This window comes from Eumetopias jubatus, unplaced genomic scaffold (genome assembly GCF_037043125.1).
Source record: "Eumetopias jubatus isolate StellerSeaLion01/CBP00866 unplaced genomic scaffold, mEumJub1_p1.0 scaffold_2, whole genome shotgun sequence".
NCBI classification, from domain to species: Eukaryota; Metazoa; Chordata; class Mammalia; order Carnivora; family Otariidae; genus Eumetopias; species Eumetopias jubatus.
This window is the reverse complement of record NW_028274808.1, coordinates 200,304,246-200,321,528: the sequence shown is the minus strand read 5'-3', so window position 1 is coordinate 200,321,528 and position 17,283 is coordinate 200,304,246. Positions and strand designations below refer to the sequence as shown.

General features: G+C 61.3%; 1 protein-coding gene across 1 annotated transcript; it reads left to right on the top strand.

Moving 5' to 3' along the window:
- The first annotated feature begins 2,780 nt into the window (after positions 1-2,780).
- MSANTD1 (Myb/SANT DNA binding domain containing 1) lies at positions 2,781-12,399 on the top strand. The gene is made up of 4 exons (XM_028090330.2): positions 2,781-3,094; positions 6,374-6,638; positions 10,107-10,382; positions 11,996-12,399. Exons 1-4 carry the CDS (start codon positions 3,079-3,081, stop codon positions 12,234-12,236), a joined length of 798 nt encoding a protein of 265 aa, XP_027946131.1. The 5' UTR covers positions 2,781-3,078; the 3' UTR covers positions 12,237-12,399.
- Positions 12,400-17,283: the final 4,884 nt, after the last annotated feature.

Genomic DNA, 17,283 nt, shown 5'->3' with positions numbered 1-17,283 from the left:
ACCAGGGTGATGCACGTGCCTTCCCCAGAAACGTGCCTCCCTACCCTGTTGCCCCGCTGGGGGCTGCCAGTACCCACTCCTCCCACCCTATTTTTGCCAGCAAATGGATCTTTTCCGGAGGATGAATGTGGCTGACCCCTCCAGACACCCCGAATGTAGCACCAGAAGGCTCTGCCTCTTAGAGGACCCCCAGCCACACTGAGGCCCGCCCCATTGCGGGTGTCACTCCCAAGTCCTCAGGACCCCGGGCGGCTTCTCCCGGGAGCTGCAGCAAGCCCTTGTTGTGGGTTCTGTTGGAACAGACTCTGACCAGCAAGAACTGCTCTTGGCCGTCGTGTAGCCAAAGCTTCCTCCTGCCACGGGGGCTGCAGGGGGCGGGGTTCTCTGGCACTTGGGGGCAGTCGATTCATTTCCTCTTGATACTGTGAGCATCCTTCCCAGCATACGTCCTCACTTTGTGTTGTGTCCCTCCCTCTGCAGTGAGCCCTCGAAGCCATGGCTGCCGGCTGTGTGACCGTGGGGTGGTTCTGTGTGTGGGGCAGGGGGGCAGCAGCAGGGGAGCGGCCTTGCTGGAGAGCTCAGGAGGGCTGTGCTGGTGCTGCTGGCCTGGAACGTTCAGGGGTCACTTTCCCCTGCGCACCCGTCACTTTTAATGCAGCTGAAGGAACCCCCTCCCTCAGACCCGAGTGCCTCTGGTAGCACCTGGCCCTGGACAGTCACTGCCGTTTCCCTGTGCAAACAGGGTGGTGACCGCCGGCGCCGGAGGATGGTGGCTGTTGTGGACCTGCCGCACGTGGTTGGGCTCTGAGTGGGGCCACCTGTGCACACTCACTCCTGGGCACTGCAGCCGAGTGTCTGTCGGCAGGTCGTGTGCTCCTGCCGCGCCGCCCGCCACCGCCACCCCACGCGCGGGCCAGCAAGGCTGTGAGGGGCACGTCCCGGAGCCCTGGCCCAGACCTGACTGTCCACTTCCAAGAGGAGAGGGAAAGACTGACATGCGATGTGTATTTAAGTTTTTAAACTGCTGCAAACGTTGTGTATCTGAATTAAAGGGAAATGACACCACGTGCTGCTGTATGAGGCATGCTTGCTCGCGGGGAAGCCCCGCCGGGGACGCTGGCCCACGCCCTGGGGAGAGAGCGGGCTGGGTGCATCCCAGGAGGGCCCCGCAGACATGAGCTGCTTGCGACGCGATCTGGTTGTGCCAGGGCCACGTGGCTTGGGCGTTGAGTCTCTGGCTCCACGTGTGTCTAGGGCCCTGTGGGGTGGGGAGGGCTGGTGCAGGCCTGGGGTGCTCACGTGGGCTGGAACCTGGCCGCTGAGCTCCCCTCGGGGCCTTGCCAGCTCCCGGGCTCCCGGGCTCCTGGCCCATCCGTTTGAGTTTCGAAGTCATTCTGCTTGAAGTCCTCGCGGCTCCCCGAAGTCTTGCCTACTCTGCTGAATGGGGCGCCGTGCTTCTTAGCTCTGGGCGGGCTCCTGCTCGGGAGCCGTGGTGGTGGGTGTTGTGGCACAGGCCACACCCCCAGGCAGCGGGCTGCTCTGGCAGGGTACCGTGACCGCGTCCACTCCAGTCCCGTGGGTTCCTGCCCGTCGGCAGGGCGGCCCCAGAGCCCACACCACGGTGGGTGCCAGACAGGCGACACGGCAGCTTAGTCCCTGTCCTTGGAGTAGCAGTGTGACCAAGCGCACGGACCTCCCCCGGGTTCTTTGGCAGCCCTGCGCCCCTGCCCTCAGGAGCTACAGCACCCCTTGCTCTGCACTGGGACCGTGGTGGGGCGTTTGTCTGCTGCGGCTGGCGTCTCACTTCAGTTGCTGTCAACATTTGATGGGGGCGACTTCAGCTTCCCAAATTTGTCTGCTCTGTGATACAATTCCGAGGCCTCCGATGGTCCCTCCCAGCTTCCAAGGCTCTATCCCCCTTCCTGGTCCAAGCATGAACAGCCAGACCCTGCCTGGTGCACCTGAGCACACCTGGCCCACCTGTTTTTTCTAGAAAGAAGGGTCTCAGAGCCCCTGGTGTGAGTGGGCTTTGCTGCCGCCCCATGCCCTTCTTGCCCTCCGTAGAGGGCGAGACCCTGCTGTTCTTCAGAAGAAGCCTCTGCAGCCCTGCTGGGTGTGTTGGAGGCAGCTGACCTCGCCCCGCAGGCAGCCTGGCCATACTCAGTGCCGCTGGATGAAGCATTCTGCTGGGGCCTGTGGGCATAGATGTGGGCCTGCTTTGTGGCATCACCAAGACTCCTTTTGGGAAGCCGTGAGCACATCCTACAGTTTTCACGGATTTGGGGGCCTTAACATCTGCTTGGATGGCGCGTCCTCACCAGCCTCTCAAGCAGGAAACTTGGAGGCCACTCCAGTGGTCTTCTCCCTGCTGGCCACATCCTCTAGGGAGCCTGCGGCTCATAGGCCTGAGGGGCACTGGGGGTGTGGGTGGGCCCAGGGGACCCACCGAGGCAGAGGGCTGACAGGTAAGGGTCTGGGCTCCCCAGGGATGTAAGGAAAAGGGCAGTGGTGCCAGCCTGGTGAGCTGGGCTTACAGCCGCCCCCCATGCACCCACCCATCCACACAGCGCTGGGCCGCAGCTTGGAGCTTCCTTCCAGTGTGAGCCGGCCACCCTGGGACGATCATTGCCCCCTTCCACCGGGACAGCCCCCACCCTCTGGCCCCACCCTCCCAGGACTCAACCCTACCGCCCTGCCACACTGCCGCCACCTTCCACATGCTTTCCTGCCTTTGCCCAGGATGCGGTGTTTCCACTGCTAAACTCGACTGCCCACTGTGATAGGCTTGGCTCACTGGCATTGGCCCCTGGCTGGTGCCAGAGGCTCTTCACGGGCACACCTGCTTCCTGCCCTGGGTCCCTGTGCTGGCCTGCCTGGCCGGGCAGGGCTGGCACACCGAAGTATCTCAGACGGAGTGTCCGTTCACAGTGAGATGGAGGCCTACAGGGCGTGGCCGCACAGGTGCCCCTGGCCTCCTGCCAGGGCTTGACTACCCCTTCTCCCTGCAGGTCCTGCCGGATACCCAGTCCCCGGCCCTCTGCCTCCCCATCCCTCGGAGACTGAGGGTCCCAGCAGGCCATGCAGCTGTGCCAAGGTATGGAGCCCCTCCCCAGCAAGGACAGACAGGGCCGCCCACCTAGCCGGGACCTTTCCTTGGAGGTCCCCCCTCAGAGCTCTGCTCCCAGAAGTTCCCCCAGGACTCCCCTCTCTGGGGGCTTCCGGTGCCCACTGAAACCTGCAAAGACATTTGGAGTCCAGCCTTTTGCCCTGACTGCCCTGGACGCACTGGCTGGAGGGGAAGTAGGAGGTGCAGAGCCCTCCTCTGGAGCCACGGTTTGCCAGAGTCCTGAGCACAGAGTGACACACACAGGCTGGCAGCTGCCCCTTGGAGGCAGTGGGACCAGCTGGCCTGCTGCCTGGGGGCCCTGGGGCAGCAACTGTCCTGACGCGTCTTCACCGTCCCCAGCCCGGCCTGCAGCTCCACGGCCATGCTCTGCCTGCCTCCCTCTGTCCTGGGAGGTGCCGGGAGGCAGCCCTGCTCAGCCCTTGGAGCTGTGCTGGGGAAAGCCCTCAAGGGGTGCTGAGAGCCTTTGCCTGAGGACTGGGGGCTTCCTGGAGGGTACAGCCACCCTGAGCCTTCCTAGGAGGTGTGCCTGGCCAGGTGGTGGTGTCCCTGTGCCCCCAGGTGACCCCTGAGGCCTGGAGAGAAAGGATGCAGGCCTCAACCCAAGAACCCACTGAAGACGGGGTAGAGGCCCCAGCTGCCCCCACCCGCTGCACTTACAGTTCTGACCCCAGCACACCCACCCCATCCGGGGCACCTCCCATCCTTCCACCTGACGGACAGCTCCCCATTCCAACCTCAGCTCTTGGGCGCGTGGGCAGGTCTGAGGAGGACCTCTGTTAACCGTGGTGATTTTCAGCCTGGACTTCAGGAGTCCCTCCCCCGGTTTAGGCCACCGCCAGAAACCCACAAATGCCAGGCAGCCTCACTGACGGCCCATGGACGCCGGAGCCTGGCTGGGCACCTACACCTAGGGAGCAGGGCTGGGGCCTGTCCAGCAGGTGCGATGGGCTCCTGCAGATAAAACCACTGGAGTTTTGTCTTTTAATTTTGAATGCTGATGCCTTTAGGTGGCACTTTCTGTCCATAGTCCTCATGGGTTCCATGGCCCTGGTCTCCTGCCCTGTGGCTGACCCTCCTGCTGACTTCGGCTGACCAGCCCCAAGGGGACACCGCAGCCCATCCCCAGCCTGGCTCTCAACCTACCTACCACCCCCCATGCTCCCTACCACCTTTCCTACCGCCCCCTGCACTCCCCCAGGGATGGTCGCCCTGTCTCACTGCTGCTTCCCCTTTGTGTTCCCGCAAGCGGGCCTTCTGCCGCTGTGAGCCTCGTTCTTTCTGGCGGTGCCCTCTGCCTTCCTGGTGAGCCAGGCCCATCCCCCCGTGTCACGGAGCAGAGCTCACTTCCGTCCTGCGGTGTGCCCTCCCAGCCCCGCCGGCGCTAGCAGTCCATGTCCCTGGCCCTCGAGACGTCAGGATGAGCCTCCGCCAAGCCCTGGTAGAGACCCGCTGAGGGAGGGTGAGGGTCCCACGGCCAAGGACCCCTGCCACAGGCAGCAGCCACCTTGTCAGCACTGGGGGACCTCCTAGGAGACCCCAGGAGACGGTGGGGAGATAGATTGTCCAGCACACAGCAGTTTGCACTGGCTTCGTCCTGTGTGCCCCACCCAGGACCACGGGCACAGGAGGGGTGACAGGTGTCTTTTACCAGGAGCCTGACAGCCTATGCTCCTTCAGGAGACCACACAGCACGGCCGACTCAGCTCCCAGCCAGCCCCTTGCCCACAGGCTGACCTCACCTCTCCACCCCTTGGGCTTTTCATGTGTAAAATGGGAGTAACCACGCAGATCAAAGTGGAAGAAACTGTCTATAGCTCTTAAAACAGTGCCCGGTGTTTGGAGAATATGCGAATTCTTTTTTTTTTTTTTTTTAAGATTTTATTTATTTGACAGAGACACAGCGAGAGAGGGAACACGAGCAGGGGGAGTGGGAGAGGGAGAAGCAGGCTTCCCGCCGAGCAGGGAGCCCGATGCGGGGCTCGATCCCAGGACCCTGGGATCATGACCTGAGCCGAAGGCAGGCGCTTAACGACTGAGCCACGCAGGCGTCCCTCGAATTCTTATTTTCTCACTTTTGCAAGTGTTCTGAACCCGGGGTCACACAACTAGAGTAGAAAATAAAATGGCCTGGCTCAAGGTAGGGTCAACCAGCATGAGGGAAAAAGGGAAGGACCAAAATGGAGTCGGAAGACTTCAGAGAGGAGGTGATGTCAGAATAGGGCTTTGAAGAATGAGTAGGAGTTTGCCAGTAAGTCCAAAGGCAAAATTTAGGTGATCTATTGGGAAGGGGGGGACTACTTAAGATTGGTCCCTTCATTTGTTCATTCTGTTACTCAGCAAGCCTTTAGCAAACCCTTTTCTGTGAGGTACTGGGGATACAGGGAGCATGCCACCGCCGGGTGGAAGCAGGTCGAGCACAGATGGCACTGAGCAGGGTTAGGTTAGGGCTGTGCTGGGGCTGCCCGGGGTGGGAGGTGGGCAAATGGACACTGCCCGCCTGCTGCCTGCCACGCTCTGGCCTCAAGAACTGCCCTGGCTTCTCTGCTCTCCCCACATCACCCAGGCCGGCAACCAGTCCCACCTTCAAGGAGGGAGACAGGCCATATCCTGCCCAGCCTGGCATCCGTGCATTTCCCATCACATGTGAGCACGTGGCCAGGGGCACGCTGTGTGTGGAGCACATCCTGGGTAGGCGAGGGTTGCCGCGGGTCCCCGGGGGCATCCGCCTCTGCACCCTCACCCCTCGCTGCCCACCCTTCTCTCTGTCTCCACATCTCCCTCTTCATTTGTCCCCCTGACTCTCCATCTTGTGCTCCCCTGGGTCCCTGGCCTGTGTGAGAGGGGCGGGACCGAGGTGGGGGCCGCGGCCTGGACCCCCGCCCTCGGGAGTCCTGCGAGCCCAGCGCGCACCAGGCTCCTGACGGTTTGGGGTGGGAGGCAGGGCGGGCGCCTAGGCCGCCGGGTTTGGGTCTGGCCTGCTTGCTGCTGTATTGATGGCCCGTCAGGGCAGCCCTGATTCCTGCGCTTTCAGTTAAAAGGTTTCTGTTGTTGTAGCTTATGCAGTTGCTCTGTTGCTATGGAAACGTGACATCAAAATGACGTTTCCCGTTTAAAAGCTTTTAACTAAATTCCTGCCTGTCAGATGTAGGCCCCATTTTGAGCGCGGAGCTGCCTTCCAGGAGTGGGGCTCCCGCCCTGGTGCGCAGGCCACAGGCCCCGCCTGAGTGCACTCTTTTAACCCCACAGGAGCCTGCAGCATGGCAGCGGCCGAAGTGCCCGGCTACCTCGTGTCCCCTCAGACAGAGAAGCACCGGCGCGCCCGCAACTGGACGGACGCGGAGATGCGTGGCCTCATGCTCGTCTGGGAGGAGTTCTTCGACGAGCTGAAGCAGACCAAGCGCAACGCCAAGGTGTACGAGAAGATGGCCAGCAAGCTGCTGGAGATGACCGGGGAGCGCCGGTTGGGCGAGGAGATCAAGATCAAGATCACCAACATGACCTTCCAGTACAGGTGGGCTCCGCGAGCCGCGAGCCGCGTGCCCCCACAGCCCGCACAGCCCGCACTCCCGCCCAGTGGCCGGCCGGCTGCGCCCAGGCTGCGGGGGCTGCCGCGGCCCCCCCAGAGCTGAGTCAGGGAGGCCTTGTGTGGGCAGAGCCTGGCCGTGAGATGGGGCCTGCACAGACTGTCTGTGCTGCCTCCCGTCACGGAGGCGGGGGAGCTGAGGCCCAGCCAGGTGGGCCTGGGGCGGTCAGCACCCTACCCCAGGCCCCTGCCCTGGTTGCCACCTGTAGGCGGCGTCCACTCGGCCTCCACATGCCCTCCTGCCAGCCGGGAGACCGCGGGCCAGCCGCTCAGGCGTGGCTTGGCTAAGCAGGGAAACTGAGGCCGGGGTGAGAAGGAGGCTCAGCCCCCAGGCCTGCAAGTCCCACCTGGTACTGACGCTCTGTCCTTTCCGGCAGCCGCCGAGCCCAGCTGCGAGTGCAGGTGGCACGGGCCACGGGCAGGGAGCGGGGTGTGTGGTGGGGCTGATGTTGCAGTGCCCGGCAGGCCCCCACTTGTGGGAGGGGCCTTGTTTGTGGAACGAAGCAGTGGGGACCCAGGCCTGGCCCCCCTTCTGCCTCCACCCTCCCCACTGTGGTCACCCAGCCCTGGCAGCCTGAGGGGGGCCGCGGATGGGGTTCCCGGGCGGGGGAGCTCTGGTACCTGTGGGGGGAGCCAGCTACAGCCCCACAGGCCCAGCACCTCGGGCTGTGTGGCAGCCAGGCCTGTCTGCGGACGGTCACTGTGTGCAGAGGGTCCTGGGCGTGGCCAAGGTCACAAGTGTGGAGTGGGTCACGGGCAGGGCAAAGGTCACTGGCAGGGCTAGGGTCGTGGTCAGGCTACGGTCTTGCTGGGGGACAGGTTGCCCCGGAGCTGGGGGCTGTGGAAGAGCAGCAGTGAGAGTGGGGGGCCGTAGGGTATACTGGCAGGGGTGGGCCTGTCAGTGTCCCCGAGAGGTGCACGTGCCCAGCGGCTTCCAACCCCGGCCGCCTCCGCCTGCCCTAGTGGCTGCCGTGAGCAGGGGCCAGAGGTGCAGTCAAGTCTGGGTGTAGACAGGGCCTGCAGTCTTGCCCTGGGCACCTCGAGAGGACCCTCCCGGCCCGCAGCTCCCAGCCCGTCTGGGGCCTGGAGACGTGCAGAGGCTCGCAGGGCCCCTGACACCCCGTCGGCTGTTTCCATGGCCCTTGGAGGAGTAGTTCCAGAGCCTGCACCTGCCCGAAGGCCCATCTCCACCCACAGCCCCAGCTCCCAGGCAGGCCCAGGGGCCAGAAGGGAGGCAGCCACTAAGGGCCCGAAGGCCTGGTTCACAACGTAAACAATGTTCAGTTCCAGCCACCAGCTTGTGATGTGAGGGCTGAGTTGTCTGTAGACGTGTGTGTTCCTGTTACCCCCTCCTCCTTGCACACGGCGCGTCCCTCTGTGCCTGGTGAGGGGGCTGCCCGTCTGACTCAGGAATTCATGGGCTCTGATTGGCGTCTGGGCGAGTTATTCATTATTTATCCTGAGAGACTTCTTCAGAGTCCCAGGGGAGGTGTTCTGTTCCGTTCCTGAAGGTGGGGGATGTGGGCCAAGAAGGTCCTAGGAGAGGAGGTTGCAGCAGAGCAGGGGCCTGGGCCCTCCGGCAGGGCTCCACTCCAGACGCTGCAGTCTGCTGCTGGGGGGAAGGACTGCATACGTATACACCACTTCAATTTCCCATTCCCTGAGGGGGAAACTGAGGCCTAGAGCAGAGGAGGGACTTGCCCAAGGCCACACAGCCTTTAACAGGCTGATGCTTTCATTGGTTGACTAGTTCTTTATCTGTTTCCCCCCACCCACACCCAGAAAGCCTCCCACAGCAAAGTCTTTTCTTGTTTTTTCACTGTAGCTCTTTACATATTAGGGTTGTCAGGCTGAGGAAGCCTGAGGGGGTAGCCAGGTTCCATGGAGCATGGTCTCTTGGAATACCCTACCGGGGTCTCCTGTGCCAGAGCCAGGCCTTCCCTCATTTCTCCAAGGAGTAGCCTGGCTTGAGTGGTCAGAACAAGCACAGGGGGGCGTCTGGAGGGGCTGGAGGGAGCCTAGGCAGAGGCTGGGTGTGGGCCCCAGGTGCAGTCCTCTACTGCATGCACCTGGAATCTGTGCAGGCCTCCAGGGTGATGGATGGTCCTGGGGTCGGGAGACGGAGCAGCCATGCCTTTCCCTCTGTGGCCTGTCCCTGGCTTTCTACTGAGGACATTCTGCTTGGTGGATGCTGGCCTTGGCTTGCTGCCCTGAGCCACAGACCCCCTTGCCGTCCAGGTGGGCCCGTTTGCTGAAGGCAACTCGTTCAGATGGTCAGCTGAGTGTTTCCAGTGACCAGTGTGACCAGGGGCCCACGCTGGCAGGAGCCCCACATCCGGAGGCAGGAGCCATCCGGCCACAGGGGTCTCTTATAGCTTGAGGGCCTTCCTACTTGGGAGGAGCATGGGGCAGGAATGTAGGGGCCACAGACTAAGGCTGGATCTGATGGGGCAGACAGAAACGCCCCTCCCCCCCCACCCAGTTGTGGCCTCCTTCCTGGCCTGGCCAGGGCTTCCCAGCTCTCCTGCAGCCATGTCTCCCATCCCTGAGCCCCCAGAATTCGGCCAAGCCCCAGGGACCTACAAGGCCTGTCTGCAGGGAAGGGCAGGACACAGGGCTGGGCGGGGTCCCCGTCCATGGTGGGCAGAGCTATGCTGTGCATACCCATGGCCCTGGAGTCTAAGTAGGGATGCTGCTGCCTCCTGGTATCTTCAGCCAAGAATGTTATCTGGTCAGTTTGCTGTTTGCCAGGAACATTGTCTTATTAAATTATTAAATTCTCCCTAAAGCTTACGAGGAGTTTACTTTGCTCATCCCCTTTTACTGATGTGAAAATGGAGGCTCAGAGAGGTTAATGAACCTGCCCAAGGTCACATAGCAGAGTGGTGGAGATGAGACACAGCTCAGATCTGTGGGACGCTGAAGCCTGCGCCCTTAACTCCTATGGTTCTCGCTTCTGAGGCGTTTTCTTTAGAAAAACAGATTTTTTCTATTATGACTCCTTATGTTTGCATTATACGATACTTGTAATGCTATTTTATTCCTGTGTTTACTTTATTATTGCTGGTGAACCTACTTAAAAGCAGTATCTGTTCCTTGTAGGGAGTGTAGAAACTACAGACCAGCAAGGACAGAGGCAGCTCCACTCAGGGTCCCGGCGCTCACACGGTCGTGTCCACGTGTGGGCCGCGTGTTTCTGGCGCCCACCGTGGGGTAGGTCCCCAGCCCGACTTCTTTCCGAGTCTCATGTCACCTTGGCCCTGGAGCCTGGCCAGTTTTTCCGGGGAGGCTCTCTGGCCAAGAGTGGTTCCCCGGGGCCCCGCAGCCGAGGGCCAGGCGGGACAGGCGGGGGGCAGCTCCGTCTCTCACCCTTGGCTCTTGTGTCTCTCGTTTCAGGAAATTAAAATGCATGACAGATAGCGAGTCCGTCCCGCCCGACTGGCCCTATTACCTAGCCATTGATAGGATTCTGGCCAAGGTCCCCGAGTCCTGTGATGGCAAAGTGCCGGACGGCCAGCAGCCGGGGCCCTCCGCGTCCCAGACCGAGGCGTCCTTGTCGCCGCCTGCTAAGTCCGCCCCTCTGTACTTACCGTATGACCAGTGCTCCTACGAAGGCCGCTTCCAGGACGATGGCTCCGACAGCTCCTCCAGCTTACTGTCCCTTAAGTTCAGGTGTGTCTTCCTTCCCTGCCCCCACCTCCAGCAGAGGGGCCAGGAGCCCAGCGGCCAGAGGAGGGGCTGGGAGCGCTGAGGGCCGGCAGCTCCCGGGGCGGTGGCCTCCTCTCCGTCCCTGGCTGGCTGCAAAGGCCTAGGTGGTATGCAAGGGCCTCCAGGGACGGGGCGGCCTCAGACAGGCTGGCCTCGGACGGGGCGGCCTCAGACAGGCTGGCCTCGGACGGGGCGGCCTCAGACAGGCTGGCCTCGGACGGGGAGGCAGGAGGTATTGAAGTGCGGGCCATCATGTCCATAGTCTGGGTTCATCTCCTGGCTCCATCACTTTGTGGCTGTGTGGAAAGTCCTTGACCTCTCTGGGCCTCAGTCTCCCTCTGTAAAATGGGGATAAATCAGCACTTTGTCTAAGTGTCATGAGAGAGAAGGGACACAGAGGAAGACCAAGTGCCCCACCCCCACCAACCCCCAGTTTCTGGCTCCTGGGCTCCCTGTCACCCCCTAGCAGACCCCACCCTGGGGTCCTCCTCCCTGCCCTGGCGAGGCTGGCTGGGAGGGGCATGGGCTGAGCCCCCGGAGTGTGCTCCTCGGCTGGTGGCAGTGTGCATGCCCGTCCCCTCTGCCCTTCGCAGACGTCCTGCTAGGCCAGCACCGGCTGCGTGAACCCACCCTCAGGATGCCCACTGACAGGTGTGCAGGAGACACAGCCGGTGGTGTGCAGGCCCGGCAACCAGAGGAGGGACATTTGGGGTCGGCTTTCAGGGGTGAATAGGAGTTGGCCATTTGGGGAAGAGAAGGCAGAGAGCAGGTGGAGCACTGGCCTTCAGGTCTGTCAGACGGCGTGAGGTGAGGAGGGTCTGGGGGAGTCGGAAATCAGGGGCTGCTGCTCAGTTTGTCCAGCGCCCCTTCCCTGGAGCAAAGACCCCAGACAAGAGTGCCTTTGTGACGGCCAGACGGAATCAGCTGGAAACCTGAGGTTTATGGCCAGATGTGTCCGTGGATTGACCCGGTTCCCGACTCGCGGCTGCCCCAGCCACCGCACCAGGGCTGGGACACGGGAGCCGCTGGGGCGCCGTTCTGCTTCGAAGCACAGGGCCCAGACGAGGGGACTGGCAAGGTCTTGGGGGTACTGGTGGGGTGTGGCCAGTGAGACCAGGGATGCTCACCACCCCGGGGCAGAGAGCACAAGGCAGGGCCATGGCGCGGGCTGAGGTTCCGGGCCCGGGGGAGAAGCCGCAGCGCCCCCCACCCACCAGCCCTCCTCGTCTCTCCCTGCATGTGGCCACTGCCCCCGAGCCCCACACTGGGCCTGTGGGTTCGGCACGTGCTCAGTGGGTTCAGGGGTGCTCTTGTGGTATGGTGTACCCTGTCTACGCAGGCTACGGGTGTTTGGATGGCCCTGGGACCCAGGTCACCCGATTGCCTCGAGTCCCACAGGGTGGCAGTGCCTGCGGCCCCTGTGGCCCCCTCCTGTCACAGCGGGAGAGCTGCAGCCCCTCCTCACCACTGCCCAGGGCCTCCACTTCCCACGTGTCCACCGCGGTGGTTGGGAGAGTCGGGCGGGTGGAGCCCCGACCCTGCGGCCCGCCATCCCCACGCCGGCACTGTCCTTCCAGGTCGGACGAGCGGCCCGTGAAGAAGCGCAAGGTGCAGAGCTGCCACTTCCAGAAGAAGAAGCTGCGGCTGCTGGAGGCCATGCTGGAGGAGCAGCGCAAGCTGAGCCGTGCCATGGAGGAGACGTGCCGGGAGGTGCGCCGCGTGCTGGACCAGCAGAACCTCCTGCAGGTGCAGAGCCTGCAGCTGCAGGAGCGCATGATGAGCCTGCTGGAGAAGATGATCGCCAAGTCCAACGTGTAGGCTGCCGGGCGGGTAGGCGGGCGGGCAGCCAGGGCCAGGCAAGCCGACCACACGACACGGGCCAGCCGGGCCAGGCCGGGTCCCGGAGGAGGCAGACGGCCTCCTGCTGGCCCCTGGGGCTGCTCCCGGTTCGGACTTCCCCGCATGGAAGCCGCTCCTCAGACACAGGCCGGGGACTCCAGGCTCACTCTGGGGCCATTCCCTAGTAAGAACTCCTAGCATCTGTTCTCCAATACCGTCACTATCAGTGATATTTGAAATGGCTTTTGATATCAAATGTGTAATTTTTCATAACTCCCTGGAAGCAGAGTTCGCTTTTCTCAGCTCAGAGGGAATGCACCAGGTTGGTCTATTCCAAAAACAAAAGCGAACAGAAACAGGCTGGTGGCAGCTTTGCGCCCAGAACAGAAACCCTCCCTAAAGGGGAAGGGGAGACAGCTGTTTCATCCCACACCAGAGTCCATAGCGTCTTTCAGAGCTAGCCTCTGACACCAGGGCGAACCCCAAAGAGCCCGCGAGAATGCTAACAAAGCAAGGACAGCTGCCCACGTGTACCACCCGGTTCGGTTTTCTAGGCCCGGGATGTTGCGCTGATGAGATGGAGACCTGGCCTCACGCACTCACACTCCAGTCGGGCAGGCCCTCTGGATCGGGACCCGTGGTGCAGGGCCGAGCAGGGGTGCGGCGCCCCAAGCTGTGAGACAAAGCTCACCTCCCTGCACCCCTCCGTCACCAGGGGGAAAACCTTTCCAGACACTTCTCTATTGAATTCCTCCTAAGTGTTGTCGGCCACTGGGGCTTTTGGTCCCCGGCTGCAAAGACAAAGGGCTCCCTGCCTGGGACCAGCATGTTGCTGCCCACACAGCAGGGTTCTGAGGCGACACGGCAGGTAACGTGGTTTGACTTATGGTCTAGGAAAACTCCTGACAGCTCCTGAGCAGACCTGTGGCGGGTGAGGTGAAGGCAGAGGTCCTGCCAGGAGGCTGTCACAGTCATCTGACGCTGCAGTGGTCCTTGAAGCCAGCTGCCCGTGGTCGCCCAGGTGGTGCCGAGGCCAGCCCCAGGCCCGGCTGCAGTGGGCAAGAGGCTGGGCGGCCGTGGAGCCCAGAGGGGCAGGATGTGCCCGGCTCAGCCACTTCGGGGACCTCCTCAGCGTAGTGCCGTGGACTCAAACCATGCTGCTTTGGGACCAAAGGCAGTAGTTTGGTGAACGTGTAACAGGCAGTTCTGCTGAAGTGTGAACTTGCCGTATTTCTGCCAAAACATGCGGTGTTCCCGCCAAGGCCAGTGTCAGCTAGCAGCACGATATCACCGCAGCTGTGGGGGGAGGCGTGCATGGAACAAGCCCCAGCACCCCACTGCAGGGGAGACCCTGGGGCGTCGCGTGCTGAAGACCCGAGCCAGGGGCTGGTTGCAGGCACAGGAAGCAGCTGCCTCTGAGACAACATGCCCCAGTGAGAACTTGGTCGTTTGACAGACACTGGACCACTGGATGGATCCCCGTCCGAGCAGCCATGCCCGAGGGTCACCGAGGTGGCAACAGACTGCGGCTCTGGGTGACCGTCCTGGTGCTTCTGGGGCTGGTGCCGTGGCCGTGACGCGCACCAGGGTTTCCATAGCAGTGGAAGGCCACGGTTGCAGTATGTTACATAGCATTTTTGCCTTTGAACTTAGAGGCCGTTCGCACTGTTTTATTTTCCCAGCTTTCTCTTTGAGTGTGGGGTCAGGGCTCGCTCTCTCCATGTGTCACGGAGTCGGTGCTGTCTTACGCTCCGCTGGACTGGAGCGGAGCCGGTGCGGACCGGCGGAGGTCAGCCGTGCGACCGCCCATGTCACGCCCTTCGTAAACCGTGTGTCCATCACGAGTTTCTGATTTCTTCTGTAGTTATCGGTCCGTTAAGGTGGGGAAGTGGCTATATCAGTAAACGCTAAGCTATTTGATAAGATCCAGCAAGACAACCTGTACCAAAAATGGAAATCGGGAACCAGACGAACAAGCTTGCTTTCACCTTTATTATTTAACATTGGTATTTTTAGCTAATGCATTAAGACAAACAAAATAAGCAGGATAACAGAAAATTACCTTTATTTTCAGATGATATTTTTATATTCCCAGGAAGGAGATATACAAGAGATCAAAAGCTCTTTAAACCACCTTGAACCTGTGAATTATGAGAATGGAATATTCCGTTCACAGTCATGATTGAGAACCGCAGGGAATCTATGAACGAGTTTAACCAGAATGGTCCAGGATTGACACGAAGGAAACTGTGTGGTTTTATTGTAAAATCTAAAACAATTCCTGAGCATGTGGAGAAACCACATGCTCCTAAAAGCTCCAAAGTAAAGTGTCATCATTTTATTAATGTAATTCCAACAATATTCTCAATAACATTGTGGGTTTTTGTTTTGAAATGGAAGAAAGTTGTTTATTTTTTTTAAGGGGGCCCCACACCCAGCGCAGAGCCTGACACGGGGCTTGAACTCACGACCCTGAGACCATGACCTGAGCTGAGATCAAGAGTCAGATTCCTAATGGACTGAGCCACGGAGGTGCCCCTGAAGGAAGTATTTTTAAGTTCGAATGAAAAAGAAATGAGGGCAAAGGGAATGAGGCTAAAGGATGGAAGGAGACCTGCAGGGCCTCACGAAGCGCCGGGAAATGCAGAATAAAACGCGAGCGTGCCATCGTACACCCCTGCGGCCGGTGTGCCGTCTGCCAGGGTCAGAGCTGGAAAACCATCAGGAGACAGAAACAGACTCCGCGAGGGGGAGCGGAACATGTCACGAGCCGGCGGGAGCGGTGGGGCTTCATCCCACAGGCTGGAGACGCGCTTGCTGGTTGGTGCCCAGGGTGGGAGCCTCGGTGCCAGCAGGGCCACTCCACGCTCTAGGAGAGACTGAAGATGTCACCGCCTGTGTTCCTGTGGGTCCTCACTACCGATACTAACCCTAAGAGACGACCGTACTAGAAATCAAGCCCAAGACTTAAAAACTGTACTCATTTAAAAATAACAATAAACCCATTACATGTTGACATAAACAACAATTGCATGAAAAATACATTTTCCCAAACAAAAGGTTTTCACGAGAAGAGGGGCATGTATTACACGCCCTACGATCTCTGGCTTGGGAGAAGGCCGCGGGCTGCCCTGACCACCGCCCCGACCGGCTCCAGACTCGGTCTGCCACGGGACGTGCGAGTCTCAGCGGGACATCCGGCGCTGCCCCGATGGGTATTTGGAAAAGAAAGGGATCTTTTACTAACGCGTGCAGGTCGCTGTGGACACCCCTCCTGGAGGACCCTGGCCATGCAGCTGGTCGCCATGTGGACTCAGCCCGCCAGCGCTTCCAGAGCTGTGTGGCGCCCGGGGGAGCCCCGCTCGCCGCGCTCCCGTACCGCCGTGTGCCGGGCCCGTGGAACATACCACTCCACCAGGTCAGGCCAGGCTTCTGTGCCCACAGCGCGGCAGACGCCAGCAGAAACGCACTCTTGTCGCCCTCCTGGGGCAAGTTGTCAGGCTCGGGCCGTGGAGGTGGCTCCTTCGAAGTTCTGATCTTGGCACAAGAGCCGGAATTTTGGCGCTGGTCACCACGACCACGTGGTGACGCAGGGGCAGCTATCCATTTCCAAGAGACGCACGAGTCCCTTCAGGTAAAAAGCGTGTTTCCGTGGAGAGCGTGTCCAGGTGTCCTTCGGCGGTAGCGGGACGATGGCGCACGGGCTGCTCCCCAGACGGCGTCGCGCTGAGGGTGGGACCAGAGTGTGTCACACAGAATATTAGAAAGATGTGCCCAAGGGCCAAGGTTTAGTAAAATCAGTACGCGTCACTGCCTCATCAGGGACGCTCTTGGGAAACTGGTGTTTTTCGCGTGTGTGTGGTGGGAGGGACGCGGGACCCTTGGCCGGGGTTTTGGTGCCCGTCCTGATTCTCGCCGAGGACCCAGCACTGCGCATGGCAGCACGCTGAAGATGACCGAGGGTGTTTTTCTTCCGTAACAACTGTTTGGGGCTCAGGGACACTCGGGGGCCCACAGACCACAGTCCCTTTCGGGGGAGGCCCAGGCACGTGTGCGAGGCAACGGGGATGAGAACATGCACGGTGGCCTTATTTGTCGCTGGGTGTCCTGGGAAGCTCCGAGTGTCCCGCGGCGGGGACAGGGGTGAGGAGAGGCGCTGAGGCCTGTGTGCGTCCTCCCCCACCCCGATGGCCCCTGTGCGCTGAGGCCCAGAGGAGGCCCTGCCTCCCTCCCTCTAACCTCTGTCTTGCTGACCCCCTGCGGTGTGCCCCGAATGGTGAGTCGGTGGTTGTAAAACAGGGGCTTGACGATGGGGGTGGGGAGACACCCCGAACAAAGACAGTGGGTTCGGAGCTGGAGGGGCCGCGCTTCGGGGAGAACCAGCACCAGAGGGGCTGCTAGAAACGCGAGAGTCGGCCTCCCGGGAGCCAGCTGAGCAAGTCTGGGGCGGGAATTCGGTGAGGTGGGAGCCCACACGTTCCTGCCGGGGAAGCAGGCCGACAGGACCTTCCTGGTTTCCGTCAGGGTCCCCGTGCTGACTGGCCCTGAGCCAGCTGCCATCGCCAGGCTCCGAGTCCGGACGCTCACAGCACACGCAGGCGCAGCCCCCACCCACCTCTGGTGGGCCCAGTGGGACCCCGCACCAACCCCCAGGTCGCCTACCCACTTCCTGAAGGTGTAACTGGACCGAAGAACAGGCCCATCCCCTGAATGGCCCCGGAGCCACCTTACCTTCCAGGAGTGTGGATTCCCGGCGCATCTCGGGTCGGCTTCCAAAGACAGATGTGTCTTGGAGGACAACGGGGGACTCTTCAGCTCGGTCGTGGGGACACCCTTTGCTGCTGCTATCCCACGTGAGGTGTGTTTACTGGAGCAGATCCACAGGCCCACAACCAGCGCTTTCCGCCCCCCAGGAGCAGAGGTCCCGGATGGGGGCCTCGTGGGCACTAGCTCAACATCACTGCTTCCTTCCAAGGTGGTATCAGTCCCCTGCTGCGTGCCATTGCCTTCGGGGACCCCCACCGTC